Source organism: Papaver somniferum, chromosome 3 (genome assembly GCF_003573695.1).
Source record: "Papaver somniferum cultivar HN1 chromosome 3, ASM357369v1, whole genome shotgun sequence".
Lineage (NCBI taxonomy): Eukaryota > Viridiplantae > Streptophyta > Magnoliopsida > Ranunculales > Papaveraceae > Papaver > Papaver somniferum.
In genome coordinates, this window is record NC_039360.1 from 205,052,974 (window position 1) to 205,070,607 (window position 17,634).

Below are 17,634 nucleotides of genomic sequence, written 5' to 3' on the forward strand. Positions count from 1 at the left end.
ATATTTCTTTAGAGTTAGTATGTTTTCCCCATCAAAAGTCTCTTAGAATGTCATTTATTCTTTTAGTGATTTTTTTTGGTAAAACAGCCCATGCTAAAGATGGGCATGCTTGAGAGGATTGATTTATTTAAGACAATCTTGCTAGACTGAGATAGAACCTTTTCTAACCAATTTTTACCTTGTGCTCCATTTTTTTAATGATATTATTAAAGGATTTTAATTTAGATCTATCTATAAAGAGAGGTACTCCCGGGTGAGTACTATTTTTTTTTCATTAACCTATAAATTATGCCTTCATATTTATTATGCACTTCTTTTACCGAAAAACAAACCCGATTTTATGATATTTATTACTTGTCCAGAAGATACACTAAACAGATTAATGGCTTCTAAGAGATTCTTGCGTCTGCCTAGGTCAGCTTTAGTAAAGAGTAGAAGGTCATCTGCAAAAAAATAGGTGTGAGATAAGTGGGGATTTAGGAGTTAATTTGATGCCAGACACCTGTTTCACTGCTTCCAAGTAACAAATAAGCCTGGAAAAAACTTTCATACAAAGAATGAAAAGATAGGGGATAAAGAATATCCCTCTGTCTAATTCCCCTGGAGGGCTTAAATTCTTGCAAGGAGTTCCATTTAACAAAACATAGATAGAAGAGGTTGAGATACACTGAAAAATCAAGTCACACCACTGTTTAGAGAAACAAAAAAATTGTAAGATTTTTATCAATATGTCAAATGCCTTTGATATGTTTATCTTAGCTTGTTGCCTGTTTTTTTTTTTTTTTTTAACTTTTCTTCATAGAATGGACAATCTCATGAGAAACAATAATGATGTCTGAGATCTGTCTAAAAGAGAGGAAAGCAGATTGCATAGGAGAAATAATGTTTTCCAAAGGTTTTTTTTTTTAATCTGTTAGCCAACACCTTAGCTATCACTTTGTAAGGGGTGTTGCAAAGACCAATTGTCCTAAAATCAGATGGAGATTTTGGATTTTTAATCTTAGGTATTGATGGAGCTGTCCATTTCTAAAAAAATCTTGAACTACTACTACCATTTGAGGTCCACCAATTTCCCAATTATGTTTGAAAAAACTGTCTGGGAACCCATCTGGCCCAGCGACTTTGTTTGGTTTTAATTTTTTTTATAACATCTCAGATTTCAGCTGAGGTTGAGATGACTGTTAACACTATATTCTCTTCTAAAAGAAATGAAAGGTTGCACATGTTTGAAAATTTCATTTTTTACATTGTTAGAAGTTTCAGAGAAAAGTTCAGAAATATAGGATGTCAAGACATCCTCTATTTCCTGCCTAGAAGACACTACATTATTATTCTTATCTTGTAAACAATCGATATTGTTTATTTTCCTTTTCTTTAAAGTAGTCACATGAAAGAATTTTGTGTTTCTTTCTCCTAAAGCAATTGGATATTGTTTCTAGATTGTTGTTTTGCTATTTCTTCTTAGGTATCATATAGTGATTCAGGTTCTAGAGTCTTTTTGTTTAAAAGTTCAGTATTAATAGCTTCCATAGGTTTAGCTGAAATATATTCTATTTGTTTTAGAAGTGTTTTTATTTGGTTTTAGAAGTGTTTCATCCAGAGACTTAGATTTTCACCTAACACAGATATGTTTGTGAGTAAATCTGAAGCAGGATAAGTATTATTGTTTTCCAAGAATGTCTTATGACTTCTAAACATGAAGTTTATTTAAGCCACGTGTCATAGAACTTAAACGTATGTGTTATATTAACAGTACTATGGACTTAAGAGTTAAACAAATAGGTCCATGGAAAAAAGAAAAGAAAAACATGAAAACACCGGGGGTACCAAATTACACCGCCAACTTTTTCGTAAGAAACATGTATGGACAAACTCAACACAACTCCGAGAGTTAATACTCAATCAAGGAAAGTGTCTAGAGTGATATATTTATCTCTCTTGCGATTAGAACATTTACAGAATTGAATCAGTGAACCTAATTACAAAAAGAGTTCTTGGACGGTACCAAAGACCAATATCCAAAGATCAATCAAGTCGTATCCAACAAAATAGGTCGCACGTATCTACTCTGATTGATCAATGCACAACCTATGATATTTCAATTATAAAGATAAACAATATAATGTGGAAAACAAAATAACATAGACACCGGAAATTTTGTTAACGAAGAAACCTCTAATGCAGAAAAACCCGGGACCTAGTCCAGATTGAACATCAAACTGTATTAAGCCGCCACAGACAATATCCTACTACCAATAAACTTCGGTCTGGAATGTAGTTAAGCCTGAACTAAGTCTCCCACTGATTCAGGTACAGTCGCGCTCCTTACTCCTCTTGATTCCCAACAGGGCTTCGCACAATTTATTCCCTTAGATGATGTCACACCAACTAAGAGTTTATTCAACTCAATTGAAGACTTTAAACCAAATATTCCTCTTACATATTAAGCCTATAATTTATTTCCTGATTACGATCGAAATGGATGATCAAATCAAATGTAAGATCAAGGTGATGGAAATCTATAGCAACTTAACAAAGTCTGGCTATCCTCAAAATTCGGTTTTATGCAACCCGAAGTGCGGCCTAGATTATTATTCACCTCACAAGTATAAAACTTGCGGAATCACAAAGTTGAGACAAAGTGAACTTTGTGATTTCCATCTATCTTGTTCAAGTGATAAGTCAACAATCGAACACGATCAGGATACTCAAGTTATCAAGATAAAAGATAACTCGATCTGGCTTCACGAATCTCAACGAAGTCTTTGGTAGTCGCTAAACCCCGAAAGGGTTTCTAGAGACGACGACTCTAGATACAACTAGGACACACCAAAAAATAGTGCCAGGATTCAAAGATCCCAGTTGCCAAGAGTTCCCCTTATATAGACATTCAAAGCATAGGTTGCTTTAGGTTTAAGCTAAGATAGCTTTGGAACCAAGGAAAAAATATTCACCGTTAGATGTAAACTTTGAATCTTATTCACATAAATAAGATATACACTCTGGTTAGGTAAACCATAACCGAACCGTGTACAAAGACTATGTCCAACATGGTTAGCCGAAACTAGCCGCTATGAACTTAAAAGCTTAACACTTATTTTGATGAACACAAAGACATTGATCTTGAGTTACAATCATGTGATCAAATAAGTCTAGTGTTTTTAGAGAATTGATCAAATGCAAATCATCTCATATAAATAATTTAATCGCACTTGAACACAATCAACGTAGTTGGCAAATGCACAAAGTACAGATACATAGGTCGTTCGTGAATCGGCTGAGTCATGGTACGTGGACCGGTTTGCAAACTTATAAGCTAAACCGAGTTTCAGGGTTAACAGAACTTTTTCAATTCACGTAGCAGTTTGTAAACTTAGGTGCAAAACTGAGTTCCAGAGTTGACAAAACTTTGTCAGTTTGCGAACCGGTTTGGAAACCTTAAAACTTTACCGGTTCTGGAGTTCACAAAACCTTTTCAGTTTGCGTACCGGTTTGGGTACTTAACTGGTTCTAGAAAACAGAACTGTATTGGTTCGCATACCAGTTTGGATACTTAAACCCGGTTCCCTTACCACAATTCCAAAATGTTTTGTATACGAATATACATACCTATCTGAATCACGAAACAAACAGATTTTCCCATGATGTGCATACGAGTATGCCTTTCACACAAATCTGTAAGTCGATATATAGCTCCTCCGCTAAGTGTAAGAATACATGTAATACGGCTTCAGACGTATAACAGTTTTCTTAGTCTGTAAGACTGATAAGACTGTCTTGTATTTCAAATATAATAGTTCTATATTTCTCTAAATCAATTCGAAATATTCCCGAATAACGTCAATGACATATATCACCATTTCAGGCTATTTATTGCATCTTATTTTTTGATGTAACAAGATTTATAATTTCAAGATAATGTTGATTATTAATATATTGATTATGGATGTAAATTCCTCATGAAGAGATTAAAAGAATCAATTAATATTAAAATAGGGAGGTTATTGCTATTTGTAACTGGCCCAAGTTCGGACAATAATTTGGCAGTCAATTATTTTCATAACCTGCTTGTAACTCAACCGGTTTCATGTTCTCCACAGAGATTTCATGCGCTCTAGGAGGTCCCACGTTCGAGTCCCAGATAACGCAATATTACAGAGTTTGACATAAACGGTAGAGTTAGCTTGCCCCCCTTGCGACGACCATAGCCACACTATCCGTTTCGGCTTCCTCGGCTCGGTTCCTCATGAGGCTCGTTAGTAGGCTAGCACGACAACCTATTCAGCTAATGTAGTAGTATGCTGCTTGGAACTTAGCTTGTTAGGCTTCCAATTAGTTAAATACGTAATAAAAATTCTAATATTTTTATTTATTTATTTCTTTTGAAAAAAGGTGTAATATACAGAGGTTACTACATTATACCATGAAATATGAGTTTACGAAGTTTTTATGTACATGTAATCGGATTACTAGGCTGCCAATTCCCCAACCAAACACTGTTACAGTAAAAGAAAAGTGAGAGAGTTGAAAAGGTAAAACCGTTGGAATCGCTGTCACTTCCAACTAGAATTGTGCAAATCGAAGTGAAAAAAGAGATGGAACCTGATCCACCAAACCCTAACCCTTCACTAGCTTACTCAAAAACCCACCACAAAAAGGGAACCTTAAGCATAAGATCCCCCGCCCTCAGTATATTATTACTACAAACTCACTTTCTACCACCAACCTGAAAACCCTAACAACCAGCAACTGAGGAAAGCATTTGTGTTTTCTTTCCCTCACTACACCAAACGAAAATGAGTTCTCAGATCTACAGATCGGCTTCAAGAACTCTTAGATCAATTGTCTCTGCTTCTAAAAGCTCATCTCTTTTCTCTGGTGAGTTACTTTCACAAGATTTTGATTTAAAAAAAGAAGTTATCTGTTGGTATTCTATTCCCTTTGAAGTCTTTTTTGACCAACTTTGATATGGATGCTGTTGATTTATCTGATTAACATCATTGATCTTAAAAAAAAAAAAAAGACACAAAAGTTAATTGCTTTATCTTTTCAGTCATATTTTGTGAATTTCTTTAACTTTTTTGGTCTAACCCTGTAAGCAGCAATAGAAATGTGCAGGCTGTTTCACTACCCTTTATTACAAATTAAAGACAAAAATGGTTTTTCTTTTCAGAAAGTTTGGATCTTTTCCCCAGAGCATCTTGTCTCGTTTATGAATATATAACTTTAGTCGTTCTCTTGTAAATCTGTAGCTCAATGTAATTATGATTTTTTTTTTATGGATTTGTTGGTTTTCTTTTTGTTAGTTCTAGATATGAAGATTCTAACATATTGAATTTGGTTTTATATCTAATATTCCAAGTATATATTCTTATGTGTAGAAGGGAGAGCTGTAGCAGCAGCAGCAGCAACGACCTCATTCAGAGGAAATGTGTCTTCTCTAGCCTCATTTTATGGTAGGGCTAACTCAGGGAGTGCATCAACTGGATGGATTTCAGGAGCCCTTGCCCTTCCTGCTGCAGGTTTGATTACAACTGGAATTGCTGTGGTCTTTTATTTCTTGATATTTCAACGCTTTAGCTACTCACTGAGTGACTTATGGCTGCTGTTTATAAAAATTTTAAGATGAAAAAGTGTGTTGCAAACAGATATTTTCTATGTGTTTCTTAAGGTATTATTTCTATCCTATGATCTCATCTGGGTGGGCTGATACCTACTTAATGTATTGGGATTTTGTAACCATCTTTGGGAGAATAAGTTGGTGTTTCTGTCGTGGTAGTGCCTATTACAACAGGAAAAACTTCCCATACAGTAATGCAGCTTTCTCCTGAAGATTCTCACTCTTCTTTATCTTCCATTGTTTCCTTGCATTGCATCTTTACTTTCCCTAGTTATTTTCTTTGCACATTATCCTAATATTTAGTCCAATGTAGGCAAAGGACATGATGATTTTAAAGTAAAAGGTCTGAGTAGGAAATGCATGTTAGTAGCGACTAGATGAAAATCTGGGGGCAAAAAGGAGAGGACCCCTGCCCTTGTTCAAGTTATAGCATGTGGCTTTCGCAACCTCTTCCATAACAATTATACCTCGTGTAATGGGTTGAAAGAAAAGGCGTGGGCCGTATTCTAGAGTTGGGTGCGGTCTAGACTTCGCCCAATATAATACCTTGTCCTTCAAATGATGACCATCTGTTCGCTACTGTCATGTTTTCTACATATGATCACACCTTCTTTCTGATCCTTTTGCAATGTACATTCTAAGCTTTATCAAGCAATATTCTAGTACATTAGATATGGATTAATTTCAGATATTTTATCCACCTAGCGGTTGAGGAACGATTGCCTGTATTGTTTGTTAACCTTGTTCTCGAACCAAAGCATATAAAAATGTGCAATGAAGTAGTTTTTGTATCTGTTTGCATATATTCATCCTAATTATAATCCTGATATTTATTCGATTATGTTTCTTGATCTTCCAGCATACATGCTCCAAGAGCAGGATGCACATGCCGCCGAGGTACTTAAAATCATAATTTGAGTTTCATGTTTCTCTATTAAGTCACATTTTTGTTCTATCCTTTTCTCCGTTAATGATATGAATCTGTCCCTTTTACTCAGATGGAGCGTACCTTTATTGCCATTAAACCTGATGGAGTGCAGAGAGGGCTGGTAAGATGTCTCGTTCCTCTTAAAGCATATCTCTCATGTCAGATGCTACACATGCTTTACTTAAACATCTGCAAGAAGATGATATTATGGCTCCTCGCATAGGATATTATCTATCGAGTTAGGGCTATTGCCCATTCTTCGAGATAATATCTGAATTTCCTTATCTTGTTTGCAGATATCAGAGATTGTTGCTCGTTTTGAGCGCAAGGGGTTTAAGCTTGTGGCAATCAAGTTGGTAGTCCCTTCCAAAGACTTTGCTCAGAAACATTACCATGACCTGAAGGAAAGACCCTTTTTCAATGGCCTTTGTGATTTCCTCAGTTCCGGCCCTGTTCTTGCCATGGTGAGAGAAAGACAAAAACAAGTTTCTAGTCTTCATAAGCTATACAAAATGGGAAACTAAGACTTAATGTTTCTTTAGGTTTGGGAAGGCGAGGGTGTCATCAAGTACGGACGTAAACTTATTGGAGCCACAGACCCACAAAAATCAGAGCCAGGAACCATCAGGGGTGATCTTGCTGTTGTTGTTGGGAGGTATTGTTTTGAAATACTCAGATCTTCAATGTCAATTCTCTATGCTAGAAACCAGCTAAGTCGTGTATCAGATTTAGATTTGGGCCTTGAGTACACCATCTTGATGTTGTTTGGCCTTGCAGGAACATCATTCATGGCAGTGATGGCCCTGAAACCGCTAAGGATGAGATCAAACTTTGGTTTAAACCCGAGGAGCTGAACACTTACACAATTAACTCAGAGAAGTGGGTTTATGGTGCCAACTGATTGTCTTTCTTTCTTTCCTTCCTTTTTTATCTTTAGAGTTTTTTCTGGGCATATTTTGATCTACACCATGTGCCTGCCTGATTTTAATCAGGTGTTTTGATTAATAACAAGATCAATTTTTTAGGGGTGAGAGATCACGTTGTACTGCGTCCGGCCCCGAAAACAACCAAAAGAATGTAATTTCTTAAATAAAAATACCTGTTCTTTATGTTGTAATTCTCATTAACTTTTATCTGCCGTCATTTTCTTCTTCTCGTTTGACATACTGGTATGGTATTGTTGGATGTGAATTGAAATCTGTTATTAGGTAGAAGTCCGGCCAAACTTTAAGTGTAATTCATCTTTACAAACTTTAAAGTATTGTTGGATGGGAATTGAAATCCCCTTCTATAAATATGATACGTAGCACCGACATGATATAAGTAACGGCTGCATGGTATATTAGAGGGGCGGCATTCTAGTAGGACAAAAAGGGTCATTACATGATCATTCAAGGTGTCCCTTATCAAAAAACTGGAAATGGCAAATTAATCTCATAATTGATTACCTAGTTTAGTGATGATAATCAAGTTTAATGTTAATGATTAATTTCGCTTATATTAACTCAAAATCAAAACAAAATCAGATTTTAGAGTTTAAAAATAAAATAAAATTTGGAGATGGTAGAGAAGTTTTAACCCAAAGTGAAGGTCAATCTCAATCAATTGAAGAAATTAACCAACAAAGTGAAAACCCAATGCCTGAAAATGACCAGGTATACTTCTAAATTAGTCCCAACTAGCTTTTTGTTGCTCAAATACGTAAAAAAATTCAATTTCTTACATCTTCAGAGCTAATTACGGTTGACATTTTGCTCGTAACCAATAAAAGATGAAATACCAACCGTAACTGGTTAAATTTGGGGAAAACCCAATAGAAATGGTTACCAACCGTAACTGAAGAAAATTCTCAGATATAAGAATATACGGTTGGTAATTGAACTATTACCAACCACAACAACATAAAATTCTCCAGTTACAGTTCGTAATAGAGTTAAAATCAACCGTAACTCACGTAAACCCATAAATTTCAATTTCAATTTCACCTATAACCCTAATTTCTGATAGAAATTAAACTTAAATCGAACAGAATAAACTAAACCTTAACTGGGTTTTTCATAACGTACCTCATATAAGTCATTATACTTGATTAATTTTCAAATCGCTGATTAATCGAAGACGATGAAATTTTCAGCTTTAATGGAAGTTTCGGTTGATAGGAGGAGAAGAGAAGAAGAAAGAAAACAGATTTTCAATTTAGCTTTGATTTAGGTTAAAATATGGGGAGGATAATCTAGACAATTTACAAAACCATTTGAACACCTCCTAACCAACTAGAGGGACACTATTATCACTTTGCCGCCCTTCTAATAAACCATGCCGCCCCTATAACAAGATACTAATTTAAACCACCTTATTTTACATTGAAATCCCCCTTCTATAAATATGATACCTAACAATAGCATAATTTAAACCACCTGTTTAAACTTTAAAGTATAATTCGTCTTTTCAAAGTTCAATTGCTGTCTTATCCTTTTTTAGGAACCCACGATTGGGGTATATCAAAATTAATTGGGGATATGAATTACTTCCCCCGACCAAAGGTGTTTGTTAAGGGATGTTTTTTGTGACGAAAATACTAAAACACCCTTCTCTCAAACTAAAAATTAAAAGACTTAAAATCAAAAAACAAAAACATATCCCCATTTACATCTTCACCTCTTATTAATCTCTTTTAGGATTAGGACTTTGAAACCTAAATATTCCCCACTCCCTTTCAAATTCTAGATTTTCCCGACTCCCTTTCAAATTCTCTTCTCCTTCTCTGCCAGCTCCTCACTTTGAAAACGATTTTTTTTTTTTAACATTTGGAAGTGATGAAGACCATGCCGTAAGTGATGAAGACCATGCCGGAAGTGATGAATACCATGTCGGAAGTGATGAAGACCATGTCGGTATAGATGAAGACCATGCCGGAAGTGATGAAGACCATGCAGGAATTGATGAAGACCATGCCAGAAAATGGTGCCGGCATGCTTGGTAACTAACATTCAACGCCGTAACTTAATGCCGGCATGCTCGATAGAAATCTATCAATGTCGGTATTCAAGTGAAAAAAAAAAAGTATCTGGATATTTTACATCATGTGCCGGCATAGAAGTTTAAGCATCATACCATGCCGGTAGCAGTACCGGCATGCTCGATAATTATGAAACTGTGCCGGCAGTGGACTGAAAACCAGAAGAAAAAAAATTCAAAACAGAATAGGTTTTGAATTTCAAAACCAGAAAAAATTTCAACGAGACGATGTCTCGCACTCTGCTAGGGGGCGCTGCCCTCTAGACCCCCACGACCTGACCGGTCAGGTCGATAACTGAAAACTCTGCGTAGTGGCAAACATTATTTCCAACAAATACCGACATGGTTTTTTGGTTGAATATTATGCCGGCACCGAGCTTTTTCAGTTGCAAAAATGGTGGATTCAAAGGAAAAAAAAAATCAAATCAAATTTCCAACCTCTTAGCAGCAATTCTCTCTTCACAATCATCCTCCATTTTCACAAAAAAAATCTCTCTCAAATATTTTTTTCCCTCCTTCTACTCTCACCTCACTCACCCAAACACAAATAAAAATACACAGTACTCTATCCCCCAAATACTTAAGATTTTTACTAATTTTAATTAACCATTAAACCTAATTAGTGAGGGGTAGATTAGAAATTATAAAATTAATTAGATAAGGGGTGACCCTGATTTGATATTTGGATCCAGTTTTTGTCTTTTTCCTCTATCCCCCAATTAATTTTGATATCTCCCAATTGCGCGTTCCTTTTTAGTCGTGGTCAAAGCACAATCAGTTGGATTTTATTTATCCAAAAAAATAAATAATATCTAACAGTAAAATTTCAAGGTAAAAAAGATGATAAGTCAAATGTAATTCGTTTTCTAACTTTTAACCTCCGCTATCTATTTTATTTCCTTTTTTTTTTTTTTTATAAGCAAGGAACCTTTTCATTATTGAAAATTCAAGGTTACACAATGAGTTTAAGATCGAAAATAAGAGAATACAAAGTAATAAAAACATATCGTAAAAGTACAATCTCGAGAAATCAGACAAGAGAAAGAGAAGGATTACCGGAGTAAGACGAATACAAGTATGAATAAGATCCGATTAAATAAGAGGGAAAATGGTTTTTCTCGGAAGTAAATCCCAACCATTTAGTTTCTTTAGAAATATATGCTCCCAAAATAGGAGTAATTTGCTCAAATCTCTTGTAACTAGTGATGAAGCTTCCGTCGTCAAAGAAATCACCGATGAAGATGAAGATTTCATCGTTGGAGAGCATCACTATCGATCTTAGGACCCAACCAATAACCAAGAACCGCCTTTAAAGCGAAGATAAACCTCAAAAGAGTAGATAAAATCACCATAATGGTGTAGATAAGTAGAAAACATAATAAAAATTAGGCTAAAACTACTAACTAACCTAGAAAACAAGAAATAGTGAAGAAACCTGCACACATCCGCCCAAAATGGACCAGATCTGAGTAGAGAAGGGTTTTTGTTGGACGTTTTGTTGAGAGAGAGAGCATTGATTTTTTTTTTTTTTTTTTTTGTGTAAGGAAAGATTTTTCTTTGATTCTTTAATATAGTAAATAATCCATACATCATGTCCCAGTACATCACTAATGAAAATATACATATTCGATGTATCAAAATTACAAATTTTTTTTTTGCAAACCATCATAAGTATTGAATACATGTAATTCAAAGAGAAGACTAATGATGATGAGATATGGATGGCTTGAGATTTAGAAATCTTCCATTTTGAATATTCTTCTTCATTAATTAAAAAAATCCAAATAATGCAGGGGAACCAAAAAATATCAGCACTATTGATGAGAATTATTCACCTAGTGATAATTTGACTAAGCTATGGTAGCTCATTACACAACAATCTTTAATAAGGTGCTAGCTGAGCTTCCTTCTCATTTTACTAGTCGAGCAAGCACATCAAGTATATCGGGGGACTATGATGTCGCAGGAATAGTTTCAACAGAATTTGCATTTGTCTCTACCGGAGCTAATTAAAGGCTATCTGAAATTTCCAAGTCAAATTCTTCGGCTCACTCAAGTATTGGAGATGGTCATGTATTTGTGGGAGAGTCCATTCATTGCAGTTATGATGCTTATGTGGAATATAAAATTACCCATGTATTTGTGGGAACTAATTAAAGGCTATCTGATGCTTATGGTCATGTTTTGACAAGAAAGAAGTTACAAATGCATTACAAATACAAAATTACTAAATCCTAACAGGAAAAAGACATCAAATGGAAAATGAAGAAGAAAAATATATGAGTTTCAATTACAACAACAACGTTAAATGTCAGTTTGCAAACCCAAAAGAAGTATCATTAGGAACTTCGTGTAATGAGATTGTGAAGCTTTAGCTTTTGGTAAACCAACACATATTCTGGATGCTTGTATACCTTTGCCATTAACTGGACGTGATAATCGTGAGAACTGTCTGTATCTTTATATTAACTATATACTCATTCATTGTTCGATTACGGAAAGTATGGAGCTATTTCATCGAATTCTCGTGGAGAAAACATTACTGATAAGTTGATGCAACTATTGGATTTTACTACATATGGTAAGCATCTTGTTAGTGCTATCGAGGATGGAGAAATTCAAAGTCAGGACACACAAACAAGGAAATATTCTGGAATGCCATTCAAAGGACACAATAAATGGATTACTTCTGAAAAGAAGATGGTACGTACCAAGTACACCACCAACTTTTACATTCGACAACCTGAAAAACCTAGTACAACTGCAACAAGACCAATTTAATGATCCTTGATAATATGTATATAAAGTTTTATATCTCTATCTCTTGTCAATAAAAAAGTCTATACAATGGAGCCCGTGAACCTGACTGTTAAGAAGAGTACTTGGTTGATCTAAAAAATGAATATCCAAGATCAATCTAGTCATGTCTAAATATTCAGATCCAAATTATGCCAAGCAGGAAACTTGTTATATATCTTTCAAAATACGAATTCTACAAGAAACAAGTCTCTAATTGATCTTAATTATATAGATGTATCTACTAGAATTGAATACGTACTACTTGTGTAAATCCTATTATAAAGATAAACAATATAATGCGGAAAAGAAAAAAATACAAGACACCAGAAGTTTTGTTAACGAAGAAACCGCAATAGCAGAAAAACCCCGGGACCTCGTTCAAATTTGAACACCAAACTGTATTAAGCCGCTATAGACATTAGCTTATTATCAGGCTTCAGAATGGAATGTAGTTGAGACCGAATTCACCCTCCAAGCGATTCAGTTTGAGTCGCACTCCTTACGTCTCTTGAACCTCGCGAGGTTCCACGCAATTGATTCCCTTAGATGACGTCCTTTACAGGCTAAGAGTTTCTTCCACCTAAGTGAAGAATTTTCATACCAATTTGCCTCTAACAAATAAGCCTATTTGGTTTCCCTTTAGATCAGAGGTCAAGGATTGGAAATCTGTTTACAACAGACAAATCTAGCAAATCTCACAAATCTAGAATACTTGCACGCAGTTAGATGAGAAGCAATGATTCTTAACTACCTATCAAGAATAGTTTTCAGATAGCTATATTGAGGAATCACATAGTATTAGACGAAGAGAAATTTGTGATTTCTATCTATCTTGTCTGAAACAGAATACGAGAACCTCATTAATGAAAAAACAAGATCAGGATAGATGAATTATCAAGGTAAAGATGGTCGGACTTGGCTTCATGAATCCCCACATAAAGTTATCAAGTCATAGACTTAATTATGTTTCTCAGAAGAAATTTAAGAAAATAGAGGACGACTCTAGTAATCAACTAGGACACAAAGTGTCAGGGATTGACTTTCCCAGCTGAAAGAGTCTCTCTATTTATAGATGTTCAGGACTGGGGGTTGCTTAAAATTCAAGCTAAGATAACTTGAGATTCAAGCAAACACTTTCTATGTTTAAATGAATATCTAGTTAGAGTTTTAAGTAAGCATGTAGAAAGTTTGTCTTGAAATTATATAGAATAATATACACGGTGGTCCGGGTATACGTGAACCGTGTATAAAGATAGTTCTCGAAAAATATGCCTTTTGAACTAATAAACATGTCGTGTTCATTTAAACACTTAAGAATTTAATCTTGATACACATAAAAAAGTGTTTTAGTTATCATAAATGTCTTAGAGGTGTTTATGTGAGTCATAAAAATGCTAATCATATTTATAAAAGTAAGTCTTTGAGCATCTGCTAAAAATCCACCGGGATCGTTAATGAAGCGGTTCGTGAACTCTTAAGAAAAATCATTAATACGGGAGCTACGGTTCATGAACGGGGTTTCGCCAACCGTTAATGACTCGTGAACTCCGGGCGCTACGATTCGTAAACTGGGTTCGCCAACCGTTAGGCATTTCACCAATTTCAGATCATCAGGGTTCGTGAACTGTCCCATTCTGAACTGCTTCAAAAGGACCAATGAACATCCATTGCTAGAATCATATTTTGAGATATTTAACAAGACAAGCTTGACACGAAATTTATTATTTGCAATAAATCTACTAGAAGTCATACGACATAGTCTCAAATAGATAGAATGGTAAATCTTGTGAGTAAATAGAATGGTCCAGTCTTCACATACCTTGTTGATGAAGTTCTTCAAATATCTTCTTCAATCTTTTTCTTTTTTGAAATAAATCTACCAAAAGTCATACGACATAGTCTCAAATAGATAGAATGGTAAAGATTGTGAGTAAATAGAATGGTTCAGTCTTCAAATACCTTGTTGATGAAGTTCTTCAAATATCTAGTCTGAGAATTGACTTAGTAGACTAGAAATGAAGATATGGTTTTGTTCATCTAACATTGAAACAATCTTGAGATATAAAAATTTGTGAGTTCGACCAAGTAATGCTTTAAAAACTTCCATATCAAGGGAGCACAAAATTATTGTCTTATCTGATGTTCATATTCTCAATAGAGACAGACTCAACTGAAAGGAGTTCGGGAGCTGGATACCACCCACACGTGCAAGACATTCTACTATTGATATATAAGAACACTTGTTTATCGGTGGTTGCAGTGAACATCTCGTTGGGCTGAGTGACATGCCCTATTGGCATACACAATTACCGGTGTAAAGTGAAGCAAGACAAAAATTAAAGAGAATGTCACATGAATTTCATGACAAGATTCAACTGATATGGATTGAATATAGAACGCATGAATATGGATGGATAACACAAAAAGTTTTTTATTTGATGAACTTTATCGCAAATATAGTGAAGGTAATTGTCATCTAATTCCATAAAAAAATTCACGATTTAAACCAAAGTATACAGAGAGACTATTTCAATTGAATTTGGCTGCGACTGTTGGAAACTGTGAAGAATCTTTTGAGGATATTTCTGCATTATTTTTGGCATTAATAGTAATCCACTGTAAGCTTCCAGGTGAAGACTATTATTACCCTTGTAAAGGATTCAAACTTAATCATGAGAGTTTTGGAGTTATTACTCGTGACTATCATTCAGACTATTAAGACCATGCGAATCCATTGTCGCATACTCTATATATGATGCAAGTTTGCTTTCATAAATTTATCATGAAAAGCATGGAACAACAAGAGATACTCAAGGTTATGTCCCAAGTTGTTAGAGCACTGCTTGGTCGAACTCGCAAGTGTTGCTATCTCAAGCTTGTTTGTCAAGTTTAGTTTCCAAAATTATAAGTCTTGATTTCTAGTCTACTTATAGCTATGTCTTGGATTAGGATAGAATGTGTAGTTGAGCTTTAGACTTCACGACGTTCATCGATTGAAGACGAAAAACTACTAAAGGGAGCTTGTGGAACTTCATCAACAAAAATTATGTAGAGACTTGAACTTATCTATCACCCAGAAGTCTATTTTTATTCTATCTCCTATTGAGACAAAAGTCGTACATCTATATAGACTTTATATTATACACATTTGATATTTCGAGCTGAGTTTAACTCGCTTACATATTTCTCGAAATATGTGTTGGTAAGCTTTCGCTTTAACCAAGTTCATCTTTATTCTTGATGAAAGTCAAAATATGATCATGTGAAAATTTCCTGGTAACATCTTACATGATTTGTGTGAGACAGTCATTTGATGTAGATTCGAAATGTTTCGTATTGATCCATTGATCACTTGAAAATTGCTTTGAAGCTAATAGTTTGTGTGAGATAGCTATTCCCGTCTTCCAAGAATGTTTCAATGATTAATATGGAGTTTAGAATGATTAACCATTAATTGGATATAGCATAGTACGCGTACTTGTATGCTAACTGTTGCAAGTTATGCCAAGTATGGGAACCATAGTATGCATACCCGTATGCGTACTGGTTGGTTAGATGAAAGTACGGGAACTTAGTATGCATACTAGTATGCGTACCGGCGTAATAGTTCAAGTCCGGTAGTTCAACTGAGTTTGGTGGTGTATGACAGTATGCATTCCCGTTCACATACTAGCGAACCCAGACCAAGTCCGAAACTCTAAGTATGCGTACCCATTTGCATACTTGAGTGGGTCAAGTTCTAAAATCGGTTTGTTCATGAACAAATACATTTATATATTTAGGAATAAAATCTTTTGCAAACCGTGGCTACAATGTTCATGAATTGATTCAAGTGAATCAAAATCGATTTTGCTTCAATTATGTCTTGTATACTTCTATGATAATATAAACAATTGAACAACTCCATAACTAGTTTCATTCGAGTCATTTGAACTAGTTATGTTTAAGATGAACAAGGTTGATATTAAAGTGTTCATATGGCTAACTTCGGTTAACTATTGTGTTGATCCAACCATGTGCACACGTTTGGGTACGGTTACTCATACCTAAATGAAGTCACATTTCATTTGTGTATAAAAAGCTAAGTTCGATCTAACGGTTTAAATATATTAGCTTGATTCTAATCTGGTTTTCATCTAAAGATGAATATTGAATGCTTTGTTACCAAGGTAGCATTGATTGTAAACCCTAATTTGGAGACTATATAAGGGAAAACTCTAGAAACTGGGAAACCTAATCCCCACACCTCCTGTGTGATACTAGTTGCGACTAGAGTCGATTCTCCTTTAACCTAGGTTTTTCTTAAACCATTATAGGCTAACTACTTAAAGACTTCAATGGGATTCTGAAGCCAGACCCAACTATTTTCTCTGTAATTGTGCGTTCTGATCTTACTTTGTTCTATCGTATTTAGTACTATCTTCTCTAAGATTTGCTCGAGATTTAATCTCCGATAGTAAGATAAAAAGTAACCACAAACATCTTTGTCTCATCGTTTGTGATTCCACAATATCTTGTTTCGCTTCCATACGATTAAGATTATTGTGAGGTGATTGATATTACTAGGTTGTTCTTCGGGAATATAAGACCGGTGTATCAATGGGTTCCTGTTTTTTGTGGGAGACATATTTATCTATTCAATAGACTTTTCTGTGTGAGACAAATTTGTTTATCAAGTCTTCGACTTTGGGTCCTAGGAAGTCTTAGTTGTGGATGAGATCAACTAAGGGAATCAAGTGCAAAGAATCCAGCATGGTTTAAGAGGCGTAAGGAACGCGACTGTACCTTAATCAGTGTGAGATTGGTTAGGGATCAATTACATTCCAGTCCGAAGTTAACTTGTAGTAAGCTAGAGTCTGTAGCGGCTTAATACAGTATGGTGTTCAAATCTGGACTAGGTCCCGGGGTTTTTCTGCATTTGCAGTTTCCTAGTTAACAAAATTTCTGGTGTCTGTGTTATTTCTTTTTCGCATTATATTTTTATATAATTGAAATATCACAGGTTGTGCATAGTTCACAATTATATAATCCAACCTTTGGTTGTTGATATAAATTGATTGACACTTGGATATTGGTATTTGGTACCATCTTCCGCTCACAGATTTCTATCTGTTCGATTGCAGATTGTTTTGAGAAATTAAGATATAACTCTTGAATGTATTTTCCTTGATTGAATATGACTGTCTAGTTGATACTCTTGGAAATATATTGGAGTTAGTCCATACAGATTTCCTAAACGAATTATTGGGTGTGGTTGTTAGACCCCCGC

At 35.0% G+C, this 17,634-nt stretch overlaps 1 protein-coding gene across 1 annotated transcript; it reads left to right on the plus strand.

The window, feature by feature from the left end:
• The first annotated feature begins 4,660 nt into the window (after positions 1-4,660).
• LOC113358472 (nucleoside diphosphate kinase 3-like) lies at positions 4,661-7,683 on the plus strand. The gene is made up of 7 exons (XM_026602065.1): positions 4,661-4,878; positions 5,382-5,522; positions 6,480-6,517; positions 6,619-6,669; positions 6,845-7,012; positions 7,091-7,203; positions 7,326-7,683. Exons 1-7 carry the CDS (start codon positions 4,797-4,799, stop codon positions 7,447-7,449), a joined length of 717 nt encoding a protein of 238 aa, XP_026457850.1. The 5' UTR covers positions 4,661-4,796; the 3' UTR covers positions 7,450-7,683.
• The last annotated feature ends 9,951 nt before the right edge of the window (positions 7,684-17,634 follow it).